Source organism: Strigops habroptila, chromosome 1 (assembly GCF_004027225.2).
Source record: "Strigops habroptila isolate Jane chromosome 1, bStrHab1.2.pri, whole genome shotgun sequence".
NCBI lineage: Eukaryota > Metazoa > Chordata > Aves > Psittaciformes > Psittacidae > Strigops > Strigops habroptila.
In genome coordinates, this window is record NC_044277.2 from 8,272,547 (window position 1) to 8,296,973 (window position 24,427).

The 24,427-nt window shown below is 37.0% G+C and overlaps 1 protein-coding gene across 2 annotated transcripts in view; it reads left to right on the forward strand.

Moving 5' to 3' along the window:
- The first annotated feature begins 3,472 nt into the window (after positions 1 to 3,472).
- The window catches only part of LRRC6 (leucine rich repeat containing 6), a 37,455-nt gene continuing 16,500 nt past the window's right edge, over positions 3,473 to 24,427 (forward strand). The window contains exons 1-10 of one of the 2 annotated variants that reach the window (XM_030509387.1): positions 3,473 to 3,535; positions 6,671 to 6,838; positions 8,613 to 8,690; positions 10,958 to 11,130; positions 11,842 to 12,041; positions 13,258 to 13,446; positions 16,329 to 16,406; positions 18,632 to 18,697; positions 20,186 to 20,255; positions 21,086 to 21,181. In XM_030509387.1, the coding sequence (XP_030365247.1) occupies positions 3,526 to 3,535; positions 6,671 to 6,838; positions 8,613 to 8,690; positions 10,958 to 11,130; positions 11,842 to 12,041; positions 13,258 to 13,446; positions 16,329 to 16,406; positions 18,632 to 18,697; positions 20,186 to 20,255; positions 21,086 to 21,181 (1,128 nt within the window). In that variant the 5' untranslated portion in view covers positions 3,473 to 3,525. The remainder of the gene's footprint in view (positions 3,536 to 6,670; positions 6,839 to 8,612; positions 8,691 to 10,957; positions 11,131 to 11,841; positions 12,042 to 13,257; positions 13,447 to 16,328; positions 16,407 to 18,631; positions 18,698 to 20,185; positions 20,256 to 21,085; positions 21,182 to 24,427) is intronic. The other variant, XM_030509397.1, reaches the window with a different exon arrangement.

A 24,427-nucleotide genomic window follows, 5' to 3' on the forward strand; every position in this document is an offset into this window, starting at 1 on the left:
TGTCACTAAAATAGTAGTTATAATACTTATCCTCATATTTACTTGCAGTTAATACTCTTGAATAGTTTTGTTGGTATTAAATAGTTCTGCTTATTTACTTTATGGAGACAACTGAGAGCAAGTATCATTGTTTAATGTGTATACATATATTTTAACTTATTTTATTGCTACTTGTAACAGATCCATTACTAAACACACTTTTAAAACTAAAGGATTATAAAGGTTTTTAGTGTACAAATAATCTTCTAGAAGAATAAGATGGAAAATTAAATGCCATGCTGAGAGAAAGTCCTAAGACTGCAACTACCCTGCAGTCATCAAAGCGATTATGCTGAAAAGTAGAAAAACCTGAATTCACTGTAAACTAGTTAGTTCACTGAAAACTAGTGAAGAAAAAGCTGATTCAGCTTGCCAAAAGTTTAGTCTAAAATGAAGTGCTATAATCTGTCTATGAATAAATATAAACTGCAAATTAGAATTGTTCTGATCAATAGAGATCAGAACAATAGAGAGGGAAGTTCTGGAACAATTTGGCAATTGGAGTTCAAAGGCTAAACATAAGATGCTTATGAACTGTTAAGATCTGTCCTCCATATATTAACTAATGTTGAATTAACAAAGCTCTATTCAGTTACCAGCCTGGTTGGCTCTGGCAGTTCCCTTCTATATATTCCAACGGACATAAAAGCAACCCTTGTATTGTTTCTCTGAAAAGAGAGATAATAATATGCTCAGTCTTGTTGGATAAAAAAATTGAAGCCAGGGTCTGTCTGGTGAAAAATTGAAGACAACGTTTTCTAACCTAAATGTTTAAATCCAGACTTTCAGAGGTAATTAGCATTTGCAGCTTCTGTTAACTAGAGTACCAAGCCTAGGATAATTGTGAAATGTAATTGCAGCAAAGTAAAACCACTTGTTGATTAATGGCAAGTGACACATCTACAGAGAAAACAACTAGAATTTTATGTTTCTGTCCCCAGTGATTAAGCTCTTACTCCACTTTAATACAGCACATTATTTAGAAAAAGAAAAACAACAAAGAATTTCAAGATACAGATTTATAACCCCCTGTGCATTATCTCATACCATTTGTAACTATTATTTTTTTGTCATTACACCTTGTGTTATACTCCCTTGTCACTTGCTGTGTTCAGCTGAATTTCAGGGTCATTCTTGAGTTTATATCACGTAGTGCTTTATAGCAAGAATGTTCCTGTTGAAGGGAACAGTAGCAAGCACGATGATAATATTTATGGCATCCCTCAGCTTATAACGTTCCTAATCTGTGAGCAAGTCTGCTTTGTATTTATCCTGAAAGCGTTACTCATAGAAGACAAACCATACAAAGATTAACATTTTTAATTTAAATAATAGGGAATAAACCACACTGGTACAGAATACAGGTATGGCCATTTAGTCCAGCTCTGCAGAATCTGCTCTTCGATGTATTTTTTCGTGAATTAGCTGCAGTGTTTTGTAAATCTCTTTGTACCTTTTAATATACACTGAGCAAAACCGTTACTTCATTTTATATGATTTCATTTTTATGTTTTCTCATGCTGCTTTTTTTCCCCTTATCTTTGGTATTTACATATCAGTAAAGTTGTTTCTGTTTGAGTTCTTCCTGTGTTTGAGGGTGTTGTCAATAATGAAGTTTATTGGGAATTGTATATATTTCTATGATTATATAAATTTGTTATTTGTGAGTTTGTCCTTCCCTGTAGATTTTGTGCTCTTTGAAAGAGGATTATTGGCACTTTGGTGTGAACATGAAAGCCTTGCTTTATTACAAAGTAACTATTACCACCATAGAATGTAATAATAATAACAGCAGTAAACCCAATAATAATAATTCAATAAGAAATAGATAGAAAGACATAGGTTCAGATTCTGAGTGGGTATCAGTCAGCGAATTTCCACCAGACAAGACTCTGAAGCAATTTAACAGCTAAGGTTTCTCCTTGGATATCAATTTGTTGGGGCTCTAGCACCTTCTATGAGTATATACTGATGGAGTGAACACATACTCAAAATACTTGTGATGCACTGTAATAATAATAATGCTATAAAGCTTATTTTTGTCATGACAGAAATATATTTTATATTGCATTGTCTTACACATTTAACAAATAAACTTGTAATGTATTAAAGCAGTGCAGTGGATTCCTTCAGGGAGGGCATGCCAGGTGGTACTCTTTTTCTTGTCAGCTCCATCCTCCTGACTATGATGTGGCTCATTACGTTACCTCTGTAATGTACATTGCTTCATGCTAGGAACTCGGGCTTGTGCTCCTTAAAGCTCTCAGGTCATAATTTGACTGAAAAACAACTGCATGAAAATAATGAGCACAATAAGGTCAATGTACGTAAACACAAAATTTGTATTTAATTTGAAAATAAATGAATGCACAATTTTCCTGAAAAGTTATATAACACTTTAAGTGCAAATTGCGTCAAATTTTGTATATTGTGTTGATGTTGTACAGCTGCAAATATTTTGTTCAATGAAACATATTTTAAGACACAAAACATATTTTAAGGCGCATAGGCCTCCATGCTGAAAGCATGTGTGTGTGTGCTGGATTGATGAGTTACCATTCTTACACAGAAAATTCTTCCGACTGTGTAAAATCGAAAATGCTGCTGACACTAAAAACATTTGGGCTTATCTCAATTTCTATGTGCAAAAATGAAGCTTAAAAGGACATTGTTTCTGCAACTGTGTCAGGGATCAGGAGCTCAGTGTGTCTCAAGGACAGCAAGACAATCTGGCAGACCTCTTAGCCTTTAAGTTGAGGACAGTGGAAGTTAGAAACCATCCAGCACAGCTTGGAGAGCCTTATAACAATGACAGTCTCAGATTTTGAGCATCCATGATCTTCGCACAACACCTTGGATGCACAACGGTGGTTTGTTACACTGTGTTACTATGTCATTGAGTATATATCACATAGTGCTTTATAGCAGGAATGTTCCTGTTGAAGGAAATAGTAGCAAGCACAATGATAATGTCATTATTCCCAGTAAAATCAAGGTCATGGATTACAAACCTCATCCTGAAGAGGAGCCTGCAGTTTTAAGGATCAGAAGCCAGTGGATTATTCTGCTTCAGCATCTGGCTTCGCTCTACGTGTGCTAAACCACCAGGTTAGCACTAGGGTGTTGCAAATGCCTGCTCCAAAGTTCTGCTTTCTGACTCCCTGCATAGTTTAGCCCTGAGTCACAAACAAAGCTAAGTGAGGAGGAGGCATTTCGTACATGAGTGCCCAAGGGGTCAGGAGCAGGCAGAGCAGCAGTACTCTGGGCTATAGCAAAGCCGTTTTACCTCATGAATAGGCACAGAACCGCTTGTGGCTGCCCTGACACAAGGACCCGCCGCAGCGGGCACAGACAAAGCACAAACCCCGACCGAGCCGAAGGGCGGCGGGGCCGGACCCCACCGCAGCGCCTCCCGCCCGGCCCCGTCGCCATGGCAGCGCGGCGGCGTCCCGTAATGGCGGCGGCGGGAAGCTGAGAGGGGCGGCCATGGTGCGGAGTGAGTGTCGGCGAGAGCTGCTTTGCTCCCCTCCCGGGACCATTCCCTTCTCTCCAGGACTTGCCATACTCCCTCTCCCCACGCTTTCCTCCTTCCCTGCCAACCCCATATTCCTCCATCAGCCCTTCCCTCCCCCGGCCTCCCTTGCTGTCACCTTCCTTCATTACGTTTTCCCTTCTCCCTGGCAACAATGACCCATTTTCTTTCACCAAGCACAGCACAGGCGTGCTCTTGCCTCCCAAAATAGCCTAGCAGTGGGGTGGCCCAAGTGGGGATCCCTCCATATGTGGAGAGATGCTTCAAAGGATGGCTTATGTCTGGGCACTGTTGTACTTTCCCTGCAGTTATACATTTTCAACGCCAGATTATTTTATTTAGGTTAAAGTAGCCAATGCAGACACATGAAAAAACCCTATGGTGTTAAAATACATCACACTGTTACTTACGAATCCATAATCTTTTAGAGGTAAAGCATATGACCTAAAAGACTGAGTGCTCACACATATCAGGAAGAAAAGCCACTGAGGAATTCCCTTCCTCTGCGATTTTCCCTGTAATCTATTTAGATTGTATACAGCCATTGGACTGCCAGTCCTCTGCTGGGTAACACAGTGCTTTGGAAAGGAACCCCTTCTCTCTGCATGAAGCTGGCAGATGTCTGCTTGGAGCAGGCACTGCCTGAAGGTGAATGGCTCCATCTCCAGAACAGCATGGCATGAATTGGAGTCTTAAAAGTGCATACTTCACTTCTCTGAAATGCAGGTTCCCCCACTGTTTCTTGATATACCTGCAGCTGTCCATCTGCTTATCCTTTCCATCTATTTAATGCTTTTCTTTGTATCTGCTCCTTTTCGAGTAAAACAGTACTTTTTGGAAGCCCAGCTGTTAGATCTTCAAGATCTGTTATCTCCCGTTGATTGATGCCATCTCTTATCTCCTCCTGTTTTCATGGAGCATGGGAGTAGCTGTGATCTCTCCGGTCACTGATCTATTCTCCTGTTACTTCACACAATATCGGATAATCTGGTTAATGAAAAAGAAAGGTTAAGATGTGTTTTGTCAATGTCCTGGAAAAGCTTTTATCTAAAATTTGTTGTTTTCTCTTGCAACTTTGTTTCCCTAGTTCCTCTCAAATGAGCTAGATAGCACAGAGAATGATAAATACTCACCCAGTTTCCTACAGCAGGTCCCCAAAATAGGTCTCTAAAGCTCCATTGTAGTTTCTATCGTGAATGATTGTTTCTGCTTTGCAAACCATCTGGTAATGAAAGTGGACGTTTTTTGCATAATCACTGTAACAATCACTTCCATTTTCTTTTCATCAGCAAAGGGAAATCTGGCTGTAATAAAACTGTCAGGAATAGTTCGTATGACTTCTTTTTGTATGAAGGGTATAGAGCATGATGTCTCCAATGTGTATGTATGCAGATTGGAGAATATTGCTTTCTTGCTCAAAAACACTGTTTGCACTGGAAATACTGGCACTGAAAAATCTGCCATCGAATATGTTAGTAAGCAGGCTTTTTATTCTATTTTTTACTTAATTTTTTATTTCCAGCATATTTACCAAGTAACTCATTACAAATGCCGGTGTTTTTCATATTTTCCTGAAGATTAAAATATTTAGTCACGATATTGCCATTTATTTTCTCTCTATTAATTGAATCAGGTTTAATCACTGGACTGTTAAGGGAAATAGTCGTTCAGATGCAGCAAACCTGCCCAACATGATTAATAAAGAAAAAGACACCTTTCCCAGCATGCTTTATGTACAGACAAGATCCCTTCTTATATTAGTATCAGTGTCACCATAATATTATTCTGTAAATCATGTTAGATTTAACTCTGTTGAAAAGAAGAGAGTTTTAACCCTGATCACCTGTAAATAATCTAATATACACAAAACAAGTTTCACCCCTTTCCCAAAATCTGTAGATACAGGAGATGCACTAATATGTGTGAGTTTGGATTTAGTTTGGCGCATAATTTACCTAGCTTGTAACAGACCAGTCTGTGTGAATATATGCAACCATTCCAGGACCTCTAATATGACTGGATGAGTTCACAGAACATCCCTGAGACAAACAAGTGATGAAAGAATACTTTTAATTAACTCATGGTAGGAACAATTTGTTTTCACAGATCTCTGTATATTTTTTCTTTTTACTTCTTTTTCTTCAGAGTCTTTTTGAAAGGCTTGCTAGGTTCTTCTTTTTCAGTATTAACAATTGTGAAAATACCTATGCCAAGTTGATAAAACCCTAGGTTTTTAATCAGTACTGTAGGTCACTGCTTGTTAATATGAGGGAAATGCTAGCTCTTTTTTGGTGTAGTAGACTGGAAACAAAGTAATAACATCTAGCTCAAGAGTGAGCACTGGTTCTCATAGAATTTCTCTACCTTCATTATACAGAGCCTTTCCACTCTTTGAAAGATTGCCTGGCACTAAATATTACTATGTAATAATTCTGAACCCAGGTCTCTGGTGTTTTTTTGGCCACTCAAACTCCTTTGCTGGCTGCTATTCAGCTGGTAGTGCCTCAGAAATACCCAGGATTAAATTTCATTCTAACATAAACATTTATAAGCATGAATTAGTTATGGCTTTGCTTCAAGCATGAGAAAAGTAAAAAATATCCGCCCTCTTTCAACACATATCCTGCTTATTTCTGTACACACTGTGCTGGCGGAAGAATATGACGACAAACTGTAGTTAGTTTACTCCCCCCCCCCCCCAATCTATGATGTGAACATCTGGCATCAGGAAATAAAAGAGCATAAAGCGCTCCCTTGCTTTGTCTAGATGAATCAATCTGCAACCCAAGCTATGCTGAAAATAGTGGATGCTGGATTAATTTCTGCAAGAGTTGCATCATGTGCGCATTAGCAGTTTTCGTATGGATCTTTCTAAATGTTACAGATGACGTGAGTGTGTTTCACAAATGATGTTTACTGTGGCAGACTGGTGTGAAGTCACTTGGTACTTGATGTCTTTTCCAGCAGATTTATTGCTGTTCCTACCAGATATCTATTTGGTGTGGTGGAACAAAAAATATTAATGATTTTAGAAGTTGTTTATAAGTCAAATGGCAGAAAATTACCAAAGGGAAATATGACATCTAATGTTTCTTTCAGTCACTGAAGATCTTGTTAGAAGACGTGCAGAACATAACGACTGTGAAATATTTTCACTGGAAGAAATCTCTTTACATCAGCAGGAAATAGAAAAACTAGAGTATCTCGACAAATGGTGTCGAGATTTAAAAATTCTCTATCTTCAGAATAATCTAATTCCAAAAATTGGTGAGTGATTTCTGGCTATGTTTCTTTCGAAATGGTTTTTACCTTCACAGTTTTGAAATCAGGAAAAAAATATCTGTTGTGCTATACTTCAAGGGAACATAGAGCGAGTAACAACAGAAAAGTTCTTTGTGGGTCTCCTGTCTCCTACAAGATTTCCTTTCCTTTCATCTGGTCCAGAATGTCCATATGAAGCACACAGCAGTTCCAAACACACTTCAAGATATCATAGCCAAATGGTTTATATTGAGTCTATTGGGATGTGTCTTTTCTCTTCTTAAAGTAAACCTTTGTGTAGCCCTTAAGATCAGACTTGCCTACTAATTAGACAGCAAGTTGTAAGGCATCTGTTGTACAGATGAGTCCTGGTTCTTTTCTGTAAATGGAAGAAAACCCTCAGGATACCATTGGCTTCAACACTTGCCTCTCTCACACCTTCATGTGTACAGTCATTGCTGTTACAGACATACTGGAAGGAAAATGAACAGCCAACCTAAGCTGCACAAGTCTTGCTGAGGAGTTAATTTCAACCGCTGTTTGTGAATTCTGAAGAAAATATCTCTCCGAGGTTTTAGCAAACTAAGTGGTAGGATTCATGTCACCAAACTTTTAGACATCTCTGTCTTAGGTGGTTACTATAGCTCCCCTTTGTAATCAATAATGAAGAAAAGGCGTATTTTTGAGCATGATTTGGTTCACTGTTTCTAGAAAGACAATATAAGATAGGACAAATTGCACCTTGAAGAGCCTATTTCTCTTTATTGATTATACAAGAACCTAGACAATTAAATCAAATGCTGAAATGATCTGTGTTGGTCAGATAAAGCTCCCTCTGCTTGAATTTCTTTCTTTGTCTGAGCAGGGACAGTTTGTACAGCAGTTAATCCATGTGGCTTGTGCAATAGAGTTTGAGGTAAACTTTATGACTTCATTGGGTAGTTTTTCCAGCCAGATCTTTGAAACACCTGGTGACTGGGGAGAAATTGGTGAACTGTGGCACAAGTTATACTGTGTATCTTGTCCCAGATTTGTGTCTCTGAACTGTATGTCATGTATCCCAAGTCGTATTTGCATTTTTCAGACATTCTGGGGACAGATGAAGATCCTATTCCCTTTCTATATTCAAAGGACGAAATGTTAGCCATTCTGATACAACCTTCCACAATGACAAGCTGATAATTGCAATAGTTCTTGATGAAAATAATGCAGGTTAGATTCTAGGCTAGGGGGGTGTGTGTGTGGCTTTGTTTTGTTCATACTGAAGCCATAGAAATCCTTATTTGCAAAATTTTCAGAGAGAGAGGAGAATAAGAGAGAATAAATGTCTTGTACTAACCCTGTAGATAAAAGATCTTTAAAAATTAAATATATACTACCAAAGCCAATCTTTTCTATATAAGTGAATGTAAACTCTAATTTTATAAATCTAGACTAAGTATGTCCTGATCCTTTCTGAGTTTCATAACAAATGGAACATTTCACCATGCTTTTTGGCCAGTCTTCTTGCATTATAAATGTGTTTTATAATTTGTGTCAAAAAATGAGTGAATAACCTAACTTATTTAGTTTTACTTTTTAATTTTAGTTTGTGTTTCAGAAAACATTTTTGGTTTTGACTTTTTATTAATACTAAAATATGAATGCTCAGTAATCTGATGCATATTCTGATGCTTTATTGTTTCTGCTTTATTGTTTCATTGAAGTAAAGTGAGCAATTAAAAGCAAAAAAGCCTTTTCCAGTGAATAAAACTGAAATAACAGATCTGTTTTGTTACAGAAAATGTGGGCAAGCTAAAGAAGCTGGAATATTTAAATGTAGCTTTGAACAACATTGAAAGAATTGAAAATCTGGAAGGTCAGATTTTAAACAAACCATTTTGCCTTTTCATGTTGAAACACTTGAGTTGTGATTTGGTGTAAAAAAGGGTGTAAGTGTGTCCACCAGTAAAGGTGTTTTGTTGATACTCAGGAAGAGCCTTTTTGTGTGCAGCCTTTCCACAAATGCTTCTTTGTAGCAAGCACTTCTCACTGAAATTTTGACATTGAACTTTCTCAAACATATTTTAACTCACTTTTTGCATACACCCTCACCAGTGTTGCCAGCTATGATAGCTCTGTTCTTTCATGCTTTACAAAATGGGAATCCAAATTTCTCTTGAAGTTGGTATTTCTCCACTGTAGAGATAAGAAGTTGTCATTCAAGTTAACTGGAGCAATGTTATTTATGTATTTATTTACTTAATGCTATGCAGGCTATAGAAAGTGTCCCTTGTGTCATGTTTCAGCAGTACAATTCGTTTCAGCAATCAAGTGTTACACACAAGAACGTTCTACTCTGTGTATAGGTTGCATTGGCAGCCTGGGGTGTTTTTAAAGAGTTGTTCAAATGAATCTTTTCTCTGTCATTGCACGAAGTCCTGTCTGGATTTTTATATTATTTATTACTATTTATTACTTTATATATTACTTTATATATAGTAAATTATAAATAAAGTAATATACTTATAAATTACTTTATTAATAGTAAAGTCTAGCATTTTCCAAGATCAAAATCTAAGACTTAGAGCCACCTATAAACACATTCCATATTACTTGAATAATTTCTGACTTGCTTGCTTTCTCTTGCTTGATTCTAATTAGGCCAGTCTCTGAATCTTTAAAACGTCCACCTTGATAAGGGAACACTAATAAAAAAAGCTGGGTTGTGGGTTTTTTGTTATTTCACTTGTTTTGGGTTATTCAGTTTGGTATTTTTGAAGTCTACAAGCTGAGTCAAGAGGATGGCTTAAATCAGATAAAAAATAAGCAAATAGGCTAAACACAAGTTTGTAAAAGTTGAAGAAACAGGTAGTACATTACATATTTGGCAATCTGTTGAGAAACTTGCATCTGTTCTCATACCAGTAAATTTTAAGTTCCTTTACCAGGCCGCAGTGTTTATTACTGTGATTTGTCATTTCCTGGGGAGTCAGAACCTGTAAGAGTGAGCCTTGCAAAGATCTGGGTTGTTTAAATCCCCTAATAAATCATTTGGAGTTGTTTGTTTTCTTTCAGCTCCACTGTGCATAAAATACTTGCCAAATAGACCTGCAAAGGAACAGAAGTGATCACAATAACGAGCATTGAGGTTGAGCTCACTCTTAGCTAAACTATTTTACTCTTAGAGTCAAGGTTATGCTTCAGGGACAGATTATGATAAAAGGAGAGGCTGATAATTTTTGGATCTGGATTTCCCAGAGGATTTTGTTGGCTAATTTAGAGTTTCTGTTTATAATGAATTGTTTTGGTTAACAATATAAGAAGGACATGGAGTTGTTGGAGCAGGTCCAGAGCAGGGGCACAAGGATGATAAGGAGACTGGAGCACCTCCCCTATGAAGACAGGCTGAGAAAGTTGGGGCTGTTCAGCCTGGAGAAGAGAAGCTGTGTGGAGACCTCAGAGCAGCTTCCAGTGTCTGAAGGGGGCCTACAAGGATACCAGAGAGGGGCTCTTCATAGGGGACTGTGGTGATAGGACAAGGGGTGATGGGCTCAAACTAAAACAGGAGAAGTTCAGGTTGGATATAAGGAAGAAGTTCTTTACTATGAGGGTAGTGAGGCACTGGAACAGGCTGCCCAAAGAAGTGGCGAATGCTCCATCCCTGGCAGTGTTCAAGGCCAGGTTGGACAGAGCCTTGGGCGACATGGTCTGGTGTGAGGTGTCCCTGCCCATGGCAGAGGGGTTGGAACTGAATGATCTTAAGGTTTCTATGATGCTATGATTACCAGTATTTGCAATTTAAGCAGTGATTCACAATGATCGCTGAAACGATAGCTCATCTAGTATACCAGCACTGACCACAACATTTTGATAGTGATATAACCAATAAGAAGTTTTGATATTTTGTACCTTCTTGAGAATATTTTTTTCCTATAAATATTGTGATCTCATAAACTTAAGCTGTGGGTCACTCTTTCACTTGTGGCTTGGGAAAGATGTATTCTGACAGGATGAAATTAGTAGAAAGACAACAAATGCAGACAGTTTTATATCCAAGTGTGTGCACCTCTGTGTGTTTGGTGTGTGTATATTTCATGTATGTTTATGTTATATTCAAGTTGAACTAAGGTTTTTTTCAAACAGGCTGTGAAGAACTGAAGAAACTCGACCTGACAGCAAATTTCATTGGTGAACTCTCCAGTATTGAATCCCTAAAACATAACATACATCTGAAGGAACTGTTTCTAGTGGGTAACCCATGTACTGAATTTGAAGGTTACAGACAATTTGTAGTGGCAACTCTGCACCAATTAAAAGTAAGATTTAAGAATTAAATGTATATCCAAATAAATAACAAGCATTGTTGACTGAACATGCTAATCCCAAGCAGAATAAATGCCTGTGATAGGAAAGCTAGTAGCATTTTTCTTACTGTTCACAGGAAATTAAGTTCTGTTCTGAAGAATATGTGACTTGGATTTGAGAGTTAACAGTAAATAATGTGATAATAAATCGGTATATTGAGGTTTTTTTGCAATGATTGCACTGATGTAATGATTTCCTGTCATTGAAAAGGCAGCCTCACAATGTCCCTTGGAAAAGCACAAGACGCTTGCTTAACTCAATAAGTTAAGCAAGAGTAGATTCAACTCACTTACTTGGCAATAAACTAACACATCAAAAGAAATAATGTTGCAATAACTTCATGAGCTGAACCAAGGTTGGGCGAATATCAGAAATGGCTAAAGGGACTCTCTCTACTAGATAGTCTAACAAGACCAATAGACATTCCTGGAAAATACAACAAGCATCTCTCAGACACATAAAACCATTTTCAGATATGAATAGCAAGTTATTGTTAATTCTTTCTAATACAGTGTAACTTGCACAGTGATATGGAAAGGCATAGTTTTAATTTTATACAGAAGATAATCTGTCAAATGTAACCTACAGTGTAATGGATTTATTAATTTGAATATGTTTAAAATTTCTCATGTATCTATATTGATTCTTTTTCCTTTGGGAAGTGTTTGGATAGTAAACAAATAGAACGTTCAGAGAGGATTCAAGCACTTCAAAACTATCCAGAAGTGAAAGAGAAAATCAGAGACCAGGAACAAGCTTACCTTCTCAAAAGGGCTAGAGAAAAGGAAGAGGCTCAAAGAAGGGTGCAAGAAAGAAAGGAGAAGAAACAAAACCAAGTGGAATCTAAGCTTGGATTTGACAGGTAACACTAAGCAAGAAATTTGTGAGTAAACGCCGTTCTTCTCTTTCTTCATTAAGAATTTGGTTGTTCCTCATTAAATAGTTTATATAATTCCACTTCAGTATTTTTGTTTGTCTTTATTGTTGATTCTAGCAGAATTATTTTTCCTCATGCATGTTACCCCTAATGAAAAATATAATTAATTACAAACATGATTAATTACTGACCTGCAGACAGTACAACAGAATTCTGGTTCCAATACTCCAAACTGGGTGCCGAGATAGTGTAATTGATAGCTTCTTTCAGGAGAACAGCTGGAAACTGTTGTTTAAGGAAAAGTAGGGATTCCAGAGAAAGCAGCTGTTCACCTGTAATTTCCTTTGCTTTACAGTTATTAGATATAAAGACTGAAATGGAATATTGCAGATCTTTTGAGATGTAAAGGCAATAGAATGCAGATTTCTCTATTCTTTCACCTAATATATCTGAGATTACCTAGACAGCAGAAGGATTTTTGTCAGGGCTCAGCTTCCACTGCAGTTGCCATCCATCTTATTTTTTATCCAATGAAGACTAAATTCCATGGAGCTGGCTATGGAACTTTGTCCTCATATATCACAGCTGTATCATAAGTCTAGTTTTCTCTTTATATTGACAGAGAATTTCTGAATATTACAGAGGCTTAGGGCTAGGGAGAAAAATGATTCAGGTTCTAAGGTGGCACTTGAGAAGATGCCCAAGTGAAATATTGGTACCCTATAAATTTCTAATCTGCTGCTGCCTGATATTTGGAATGCTTAAACGTCACACAGACTGAAGGTTTCTTTCACCTGTAAGTTGTGAGGGTATCTGAAAGTTCTGCTCCTATAATTAAACATGTTGATCTGTCAGGGTTTTCAGAGAGTTAGGCATAACCACAGTATCACTGCTCAGTTAAGTCAATGAAAAACACTATATTGAAATGCATTTTGTTGGTTGATGAAAGAAGCAGAGCATAGATATGAGATGTCTATCCAGATATATCAGATATTGTTCTTGGTAGGAATGATACAGCTATTAGTATTGGGTTAAAAAAATATATTATTGCAAGAATTCATTAGCAAGTACTGTTACTCTTCCTTCGTTTCGTTGGTGTCCCTGCCCATGGCAGGGAGGTTGGAACTAGATGATCTTAAGGTCCTTTCCAACTCTAACCATTCTATGATTCTATGATAATATTCCATGTGATTTTGTGTAGGCCAGATTCCCTAAAGGAGAAAGAAGAACATCAGGCAGAAGGAAATGAAGAACAAGAATCCTGGAGAACAGTTGAAGATGATGAAGAAGACAAAAGATTTTGGGAGGAGCCTACACCATATACTCCAGAATCTAGATTAGAAACTCACAGATACATTGAAGAGAAACGGAGAGCTAAAGAGAATGTAAGGTATGGTTTTCTTTTAATATATTCTACGAATTGAAGAAAGGGAAATTTTCAAAGGCACAGAGAAGAGGCAGGTGACTGCCTCACATTAAATACGACTGAGAACTGGCAGCTTAAATCCCTGTTGCCCTTGCAAATATAAAATCTAAATGAAATATTCAGACTCTTCATTTTGTTTTGTTTCACTTTCTAATATTAATTTATGGTACCCTTTTTTTTTTTTTCCCTCAAATAGTGTTTTTAAATATAATTTCTCTTTTCAGCTCCATTTTATGGACTTCAGAAGTTTCACTTTCGTGTCAGCTAATGTGTTTTGTGTAGCTCAATGTTTAACGTTGTTGCTGATTGATAGGATTTATCCAGGGTGCAGATTGCATTATACAAATACCCTTCAGGCCATGCAGCAAAATATTTGCACAAGTGGCATTTCAGGCACCTTTTCTATCTGACTTAGAAATTTTTTGATGTAGTTTATCAAAGATGTTCGTCCTAAGTAACAAGAATCTTCATGTTATCTGTGCTATTTAGAATCTGAAGATGTCTGGCCTCTGAAAAGCCCTTCAAACTTCCTAAAATTGTCACTGGTTTTGCTGAAAGTGGAAAATTAATGCAGATACTAGCTAAAAAAAAAGTTATTTTATTGCTTCTGGCGTATCAGTTCCACAAACACTGTAAGCAATGTTTTTTTTTCCCTTCTTTATTTTTTCCCTTATATAACAGCATTTGTGCCAGAGATTTTTCTAGCTGTTCTTTTTAAAGGCATGCTTTTTAAAAGATTTATGAAGCCAAAGTATTGAAAAAGTCAGTCCTAGGGAACTCTCCCAGAAGTCTGGAAATCTGCATAACTTGTTGCTATTATTACTTCAAGGTCTAGCACTTTCCCAGAAGAACTACTGTGAAACCCAGATTCTAGCTAGTCAGAATTTTGCTGTGTTTGGGGATGCCCTCCTCTAGTCGAAAGCAAATGTGTTCCAAATGCTTCCCTCTAAATATATTCAAGGAGATTTTGAAGAGTGTTACAATAAAGATAGAATAATTCATTTCTGAATTTGATTCTCAATTTCCAGGTCATTTAAAGGAGTTAAAAATCTTTTCATGGTTCATTTTATATTGCTTTTGAGGTAGCATGAGAAAGGTGAGAACAGAAAAGTGCCCCTGACACTTGGTGGTGGACAAGAGCTGAAATGTAACTTTAATATAAGTTACTCAGTATAAAAGGGTGGGGATTTTAGTATGAAATGGACTTGACCTCCATCAGACCAGTACTAAATTTAAGCCTATGACATGTTAGCACACATTAAATTTGCCAGCTGTGGTATAGTTGCACAGCTGACAATAAACTGAGCAGCTTTGGTTATTGTCAAATGAGTACTTGCAGTTTCATTCAAAGAAAATTCAGACAAGTGTAAAATCAGGTGCAGCTGAAAGGTGCCCAGGATCTGCTATAGCTGCTCATTGCCAGACCAGGCCTTTCAGCTCATCTCAGCACAAAGTTAAAGAAGTTATCTTGAATTCTAATGATTGTGACATGACTGACTTTGCCTTAAAATGGTTCACATGAGCAGACAGGTTTCATCTAGAAACAAATTATTACCAGCTAAAAGGTGGTAGGATTTCCTAAAGTATTTCTGAGAGCTGCGTCTTTAGAGCGAATTTCACTTTGCATTTCAATGTCAAAAGTAGAGATTCAGGTATAGAAACTGCTAGCCCACAAATCCCATTAAAATTCTCATTTATACTGTAGAATAGTATTCAACACAGGGATAGCTGTGAATCTTTCTTAAATAAAAGTTGTTTTTATGTAGTCATTCCAACAGCTCCATTCAACTGTTTCTATTTCTTCTTCAAATCCATCGTAGTTATCGACCAAATACATTTTATGCCTTTTTTCCCCAAAGTGGTCTAAATGTTACATACTTTATTTCCCTCATTAGTGATTTACCTTTAGTGTTCTCTTTATTTTGAACTTACAATAACAAATTGGGTTGGGAACAGAAAAAGCAATGTATTGCTGTTGTCTTTTTGAGAAATGTTTTTCATTATATGCCAGCTGAAGTAGCCATACACACTATATTGACCAGCTGAAGAAGGGATTAATGCAGAGCAAAAATCACAGTGCTGTATTTTAAAGAGAACATAGTGGTTTTTTACCTAGGTGCCAGCAGATTTTTCTTCTTCTAAGATTCTTTACTCTTCCTCTCCTTGCTCATGATTTAAACATTTATACAGGAAAATACCAGTACGACAAGTCTTAATGAACTTACAGTGATCTGCTTTGTCTTGGCAGACAAATTTAAGGTAGCTTATTTATTGCACTAAATGAAAGTCAGATATAGTTTAACTGCTGATAGCTGGCCATGGATAGGGAAGATTAAAGTCCCCGTCAGTAATGTTTTGTATTATTTGGAGGAAGAACACAACAAAAAAATGCAAAAGATGCATTAGCAAATAATCTGTATGTAATGTCTTTAGAATTGCTTGCACATGCATTGAATCAGTTCACAGTAATGATACCTCATGACTAGTATGACCATTTATAACTAGAAAAACATCCCATTTCATATGTTTAAGCAATCCACTGATTTCTTAAGATATACCAGATAAATCTGATATATTACTGTTTGATAATGGACATTGTGACATGCAGAAGAAGTTATTATCAATATAAGACGTGACATTAGAAAGCATTTTTTCATCTTTAAATGATGCTTTTAATGTACAATTGCACATTTGCTATAACCTGGTTTGTTCCTGAAATAAGTTGTAGCCTTAACATCAAACACCAGATAATTCTTACCTCTTGCCATCCTCTTCTTTCTTTTTTGTTACTGAACATAAAATACCAGAATGTGAAATTATAAACCAGTTTTCTTTGTTTTGTTAAGGGAATCAAAAAAGAAACAGAAGCCTCTTTGGACATTGGTCACTGCAGAAGGAAAAGTTCTGAACGTGAATGCGCCTAAGTATGTAAGGTTAAGAGGTTAACCAGGCTATTCTCTTCACAGCTGATTTGGGCAACTGTTTCAAGATATGTGGCAATATAAAATTAAGGGTGCTGACAAATTCTCATTGCAGAATTAGATTGCTGGTGCGGAATCTGACTTCTAAATTTATATTCTGATGCTGGAAAAAGCATTAATTTTCAGTGAGTGAAGTGTTGAAGGTTGTTTAATTTAACATCTTGGTCTCTGATGATTGAAGAACTTGTTTTTCTGTAAAAGATATAAGACGGTTTACTCTTTTGCCTTCTATGGTAAGGCTCTCTTTGAGCATCTCACTAAGGGTGGAAAAAGTTTAACCAGTTTGACTGTTGAAGATAAATGTGTACAAGTAGCCACTTTAAATGTGGAAAAATACATCCAAGTCATATTTCTGGACAAAATCATTCAGTCCTCTGACGACAGATGTAAACCTTGCAGAATTGGGAAGGATATGTAATCAGCTTCTATGGCATGAGGTCCTTTGGCACTGAATGAGGTCTCTAGCAACAGAGGCTGGTGATACAGGGAAGTATCTTGTATTTTATCATTGACAAAGGCACCTGGGTATTTTAGAACGAGTTTCCAGGGATATCATCTATATGTTACCATTGATCTCTCTTGAACCAACCCTTCCTTTTCTAAGGGAAAACAGGAGACAGAGAGTGCAAACGTTATAAATGACTCCCTAAAGAGCCTCCTATAGAAGAGTGAACAAAACCTGTCGTATGAAGGACCACATACCTGTCTGCTGTCCTCTGAACAAGATTTTCCGTCTTAAAACTGATTTAGCTGCAAAATCAAAGCTCAGAACACGCTCATCATTTGCATGAAGAATGCTTTCTAAATCTTGGAAATCTATAAATCCATGCAAGTTCAAGGAATTTGAAAACCTACATTATAGGATCAGTGCATAATTTTCAGTGGGATAGGGAAAATTTAAGGTAGTGGCAGAACTCCTGTTTATTCCATCTGCACCAGGAGATACTTACCATTGTATTGATGTACTTCTCTTTTTAACAAATGTATTGACTGAAAGAAACTTTAAATCATTTTCTAGTTCAAAGAAGTCTAAAATAGTTTAATTCTTATGTTCATAGAATTTGATTATACCTCTAAAAAGCAGAGACATTTAGAATAAAGCTCTAGCTATCTTTTTAGAAGAAATGCAGTCCCCTACACTTCACTGTTAGTACCACTCCTGTTTGTGTCACCCAAGTTTTCTAGATTAGAATTTAGTCTGTGGATGTGCCCACCTAAAGCCAGAGCCATGATCAGTTTCTGTCATGGCTTCAACAAGAATATCACAGCTCTTCAGGGCAATCTGACAGTGTATCAAAGAGACATAAAGAGATACAAGTAGGCAGATAGTGTTCCCCAAAGCTTTTGCTTCAATGCGGAAGTCTAATGCCCATAGCAATGTTCAAGCTCCTCTTTCGGAAGATTAGCAAGGGAACTGCTGCTGAGAACAGACTATTTCTCCTCTTCAATTCTAATTAAGCTTCCCCTTAGAAAATTTTACAGTTCTTTTCTCTTTTTCACCCTTCATACTTTAGTGATTTCTCAAAATTTGCAGTAAGATGCAATAAAAGAAAAAAGCATGAGCATGATTGTCTGCAGTAGTCCTTTAGAAAATACCCATAAACCAAAAGCTCCATAAGCTTACTTGCGAACTGACTGTATCAGAATACAGTATCAAGAATAGTGTACAAATCATGTATTACTTTGGAAATGCACAGGCAGGTATGTGTACTTTAGGCAAATTAAATGCTATCAACAGAGGTGCAGGGTTTTTTAACACATGGTAAGTTTAGAATTACCAAGTTCCAGGCTTTTCATGCTTTTCATGAACTGTTTTTGCTATGAAGAGGTTGGTGAAGCAGGCAGGTTTTACCAGCAGATGTCTCTCTTTCTGCATTGACAGACTGAGCTTAATTTTAACTGACCTTCAGCAGTATTTTTGTCTTCTTTTCCTTGTGGGTTGGGTGGGGAGAATAAAAAATGAATGTAAGAATGACTTTGGTTCAGCTGACAGTATATTTTTGTGTTCATGAGGCAAATTGCAACTGTTTCTAAAATGATCATGTGACGTATAGTCTGAATGGTGTTTGTATTCATCTAAAATTGGTAGCAGTCAAAGGATGCTGTAATGTTTGCTTATTCATTCCAATTGTATTTATCCTGAAGGAGTTTCTTCTTATTATTATTAGGCTTCATTTCTCATTGAAAGATGATGAAGAAAACAACCAGATCATCTTGGATCTTGCTGTTTACAGGTCAGACATATTTCTTTTCTCTTAATTTTTGCCATTATGAAGTTCTAATACAGAGTGTTTCAATTACACTCCTCTCTGTAACTGGGAATTTTCAAGAGGAAAACAAATAATATCGGGGGTAATGGAATCAATCTTGAAGTTTGCAGAAGAAATGAATCTGAATAAACCATAGACCCTTCAGGCTGTTCTGTTACTCCTGAATGAGGGCTCTTAGTCATTTTTTGGAACTGATGTTCCCTGCAGTCCACAGACACGTTTCCTCCACACCTTTCCTTTTATACTATGTAAAATCTTTTTCATTCTTTATTTGCAGATTAGGGTTGTAGGGTTTTTTTCTCCCAAGTGCTCTAGTACAGTTCATGGCCTTCTAGCTAAATTCTTTGCCTTCCCATGACAGAATAGGGTATTCTTGTCCTACTTTCCTTGCTTACTGGAAAGAGTCCATGGTCCATGCTGTTTCCTGAACTGTGCCAGGCTATTGGCTGGACGAAATATGCTTAAGCCAGGCCAAAATATGACAAGGAATCCTGATAACGATTTGCTAGTGTATACTACTAAGCAGTACAGTGGCCTTGCCCACACTTCAGGAAGGGGCTGGAAACCTAAAAGCTTATTTACCCATAATAAGAACTTGTTAGAGTAAAGCTTGAACTAGTAGTATAGCACAAAAATGCTATTCGTGCCAGGTGTTCTTCCTTTAAAGCTTATCAATTTCCCTCAAAAGAGATGTGTTCCATATTTCTGAATTCTAAGAATTAGTTTTTTTGGAGCCCCAGAAAATATGTTCAGGTGCAATAAAATGCTGACTATGTTGTAATATTCTGTGCTCACTTGTAAGAGATGCAGACTTAAAGGTTTAAAAAACTCAGCTGAGAAGTAACTTCATAAATGAAGGGAAGTAGGGAATACATACTTGTACATTCACATGAGTGTATGTGTCACAAGATGAAGAGCAGATGTTAAAGTGGAGCTTTAACAGGTCCAGATTTTGTTTGACAGACCTGCAATTTTCTTCTGGAAGTGTAAAGTATTTCTGTTCATTGTTTTCCAGCAAATTCTGTGCAAAAAAAAAAAGGGTATCTTACTATACATTTACTAGTTAAGCCTTCAGAAACAAAAGCAGCAAAATAATTTTACGGTTTTAAATAACAAATAGATTAATTTTCATACTAATGTAAAGCACTAAACTAATAGAAGAAAGACCATTTGCCACAATGGTTTCGAATTCTTGCAGTTATAGAATAGCTGATAGACTTGACAGAATTCAGATATTATTTTAATTAAGATTCTGAGAACACACAGGAAGATCATGTTTTTCTTCCAAAGACATTAAAACTTTAAAATATAAGCATATTTCACATAATAACTAGAATTGAAGTTTGTGGCTTATAAACTGCAAAATCATCATTAAAGAGCTATATGGTCTGCACTGTTTATTTACTGGACTCTATTGTAAACTGATTCATTTATTTGTATTTCATCCTGAAGACATTTGGACACTTCTCTGCTTGATATTGATGTCCAGCCAACTTATGTACGTGTAATGGTGAAGGGAAAGGTTAGTGTTTTCTTACTACATTCATTTCAAATCAAGAGTTAATGCTTACCATAGTTACTCAGACGAGTCTGGATCTGACTTTTATGAGTTACCGTGTGCACCTATGCAGAAAAAGTTCTTTCATACTTGCATTGTTTTGGACCACACATAAACTGTGGAAGTCCTAACCAGAGGATGTGCAAAGCCTGAAATGAAATTTCGCTCTCTCCTCTTTTGCTCTTGTTTCTCTCCCCACACACTGTACCATAATTCACTTGAGAACTTGCTGGTTGCCCTAGGCTAGAATTTAGCAATTTCACAATCTGGAATTTATAGCTGACAGAAACAAATGGATGTATATACATTTAAAGGGCACTTAAAATGTCATTCCAGTTGTCTGTCTTCCCACTGGTTTTACCAGCAATTTTTTGAAAAATCCAAGTTACTTAAACAGTAAACCAAAATCCCTATTTTTGACTGTACCAACTGCATAAACAAAACTTCAGAAGTACTTTACATCTAAAATAGACTGGATAATCTTTCTCATTTAATTGCTAATATAAGTCAAGTGTCATTTCATAACCTTCTTTAGAAATGTCACTTCGGGTATGACAGCAATTCAGGAATGTACATGTGACTATACTTGTTAAGTAAAAGCTGTTTAGCATGCTAATAATTCATTAGGGTTAGTAATACTACATGTAAAGTGAGAGGATTTAGACCTATACTGTCCTTAAGATCAAAGCATGTGATAGTGATGTTTCTGAATGTGTTCTGTCTAGGTAACAAACCAAAAAAAAAAATCCCAGATATTGTAGCATGATATAATTCAATCCCCTATTTTCTCATAGCCATTTCAGTTTGTGCTCCCTGAGGAAGTGAAGCCAGACAGCAGCTCTGCTAAAAGATCGCAAACAACCGGTCATTTAGTTATCAGCATGCCAAAGGTATGTAAAATAAACTGAGGAGGCATCATACGAAGAGACTTAAATGTTGTGAGTACTTTGGGAATGTTTCTGAGTTACAGGTAACATCTGGCTCCCTAACTTCTTCAGTCCAGCCTTTCCCATCAGGACATATTTTCCAAGGAAGGAACATTCCAGAAAAAAATGTAATCATAGATTTAAGATCCCTTTAAAGGAACATTGTGAAAATCAGTATTAATAGAACCATTTATATATTTCCTTTCTTTTCAACAAAACCAGCTTTTTATATATGGAAAGAGACTCTGCAAAACATGCAGCATTGTGCAGCTGTGTAGGAAGACAGATTTTTAAATAACTAAAAATATGCAACTTACCTACTTTTTCATCTGTGGAATAATAAAAACAACTTAATTTTTCAAAATTTATGTGGCACATATATGTATGAAGATTATATTTGGTTCAAAGACAGGATTGATGTAGTACTCTCACGTCTCAGGTGATCAGAGCAAGAGTCGCTTAATTCATTTTCTCTTGAATGGGGTTTGGAGCAACCTGGTCTAAAAGAAGATGGGAGAGATCAATCAACCTCAACATCTTGCTCCTCCCTTACTTTGGAAAGTTGGGCTGCTTTTAAGTTTTCTAGGACTACGTCATACATTTTTGGCTTTCAGAAATAGAGTAACCTTGCCCAACAATAGTTTCCAGGAAAAAAATAAAGTCTTGGTACTCTAGCTTTACCCTTCTGGCCTCTAGTAAGTTTCTCTGCTGGGTAGGAGCAGTGGGACATGGTGCCGCAGATGAATTTGCCAAGATATATCAATTACAGCATTTTCTTCTGAAGGAGGAACCTTCAGCTGCTATTTGGGGTCAGTTCTTTATCTTTGTACTCTAATTTAATTCTAAGACTATGCAACTAGTAGCTAAAACTGAACTAAATAAATAACTAAAAGATTATGTTTCAGCTTTTGTCTTTTTCCACTTGTGGTTCTATACCTTGTATGTTTTCTTCTATGCTCCAGTCCCATACCATCTGTCTTTCCCTACATGGACTGCCTCTCATTAAATCACAAACTGTCTCTCTAGCATCAAGCATGCAGTTTCACCAGGAGCTTGAAGAATGCTGAAAATTGTACTCATTTGGTTAAGATCCATATTTTGTTAATGTTCAAAATTCACTCATATGAAGATTTATCCTTTCTTAAATTCATTGCTTTGAAACTGAGGCTGTGACATTTGCCATTTTGGATTAATGTCGTTTTCAAATGTTTCTGAACAATCTTACAATTGAATTGTCTTTTTGATATTTTAAGTACTATCAGTTTTCTACCCCATAACATACTTTTATTACACATACATCTTGCTAGACTCTTTGTGGATAATCAGTGCATTAGAAAATGTAAATGTTTCAGAAAGTCTCTGGATATATTCAACTCTGCTGCCTGCCTAGAAAGTGAAACCTAAATCAGCAAAATGAACATCCTTTCTTCATAAACTGACTGAGAACTGCCTTTATTCCATTATTAACTTTATAATTCACCTATATTTTGCCTACCTTGATATTTTAGCTACACCTACATATTTTACCTAGTCTGAGGGTCTGAAGCCTGCTTCATCTCAGAATGTCATGTTTCACAGATACTTGTGAGACCTGAGGAGAGAGAATAGAATAACTGAGTTGTCTGAGCTTTGCAGGAAAGGACCTGGGATTGTTGGTGGAACATGAGCTGGCAATGTCCTCTTCTGCCAAAGAAGACTAATTGTACCCTGGGTGGCATTAGGAGAGGTGCCAGCAGGTTGAGAGAGGTGATTCTTCCCTTCTATTCAGCATTGGGGAGACACACTTGGAGTGCTGCCTCCAGTGTAAGACAGACGTGGACATATCGGAGAGAATCCAGCAAAGGGCCACAAAGATGATGAAGGGACTGGAGCATCTCTCCTATGAGGAAAGGCTGAGAGAGCTGGGACTGATCAGCCTAGAGAAGAGAAAGCTCAAGGGGATCTTACCAATACATATAACTACTTGAAGGGAGGGCGCACAGACCGTGGACCCAGGCTCTTTTCCATGGTGCCCAGTGACAGGACCAGAGGCAATGGGCACAGACTGAAACATGGGAGGTTCCCTCTGAACATCAGAACACATGTTTTTACTGTGAGGGTGACCAAGCACTGGCACGGGTTGTGGAGTGTCCATCTTTGGAGATACTCAAAAGCCATCCGGACATGGTCCTGGGCTCTAGGTGGCCCTGCCTGAGTCGGGGGCTTGGACCAGATGACCTCCACAGATTCTTTCCAGCCTCAACCATTCTGTGAGTCTGTGACCCTGCGAACTTCATGGATTTGCTGACCAAAGATGGATTCATGCTACATCGCAGCAATTGCATGTAGCAGATGCTAACCTCTTGTTCTTTGTTCTATATTTTAGTCAGAGAATCTGTTCTCTTCCCCCAGGACTGAATTAGAGTGCTCGAGTTATATTTTTGGAATACATATCTTTTTCAGATGCTCTCTATCCATAGAAATTTTATTATTATTAATAGGATGTAATTTGGGAAGCAAAGTATAATGAATGAAGCTTAGCAACAACTGGCCTAGAGACACTTTTCTTCCAGAACATTAAGGCTGAGGTTATCAACAATGAGAATACTAATCTGATAACAATTTAATATGAATCTCTTCTACTAAGATACAAGGAAGAACAGAGTTCATGCAACTTCTTTCAGGCTGTATCAGTGTTAAGACAAGCCTAATGACTACATTGCACCATATTTAACGTTTTTCTTTCTGATAAACAATTATTATCAAAATAAAATTATTTGCAACTATATTTTAAGTATGTTAAAAATGCTCTTCAACTAAAAATAGTCTCCTATAATATGCTTGCAATACTACCCTGAGAAGATCTCTCTCAGTAAGAGAACAGAAAGCTCACCGAATTCAATAAGTGTTTTTCACTTGCTTTAGTCAGTTTCTGATCAGGTTACTAAACCTTTCACCATTCATCTTCCAGCCTGATTGTAGCTCCCTAGCCTTTAAAATGAAAAACAAAACCTCTTTCCTTGCCTCTCGGATGACCTTGCCGTAGCGCAAATGCTGGAGATCGACATGAAATAAAAGCAAGCAAATAATTTTCCCCTTCTTTTCTGGAAACATTTTTCTTAAATGGACTATTTACTGCACAGCAAATCACTGCAGAATGGGTGTCTTTCTAAGGCAGCATCTACCAACATTTTCTTGCAAGGCCAGCAAAACAAACTGAAGGACACAACA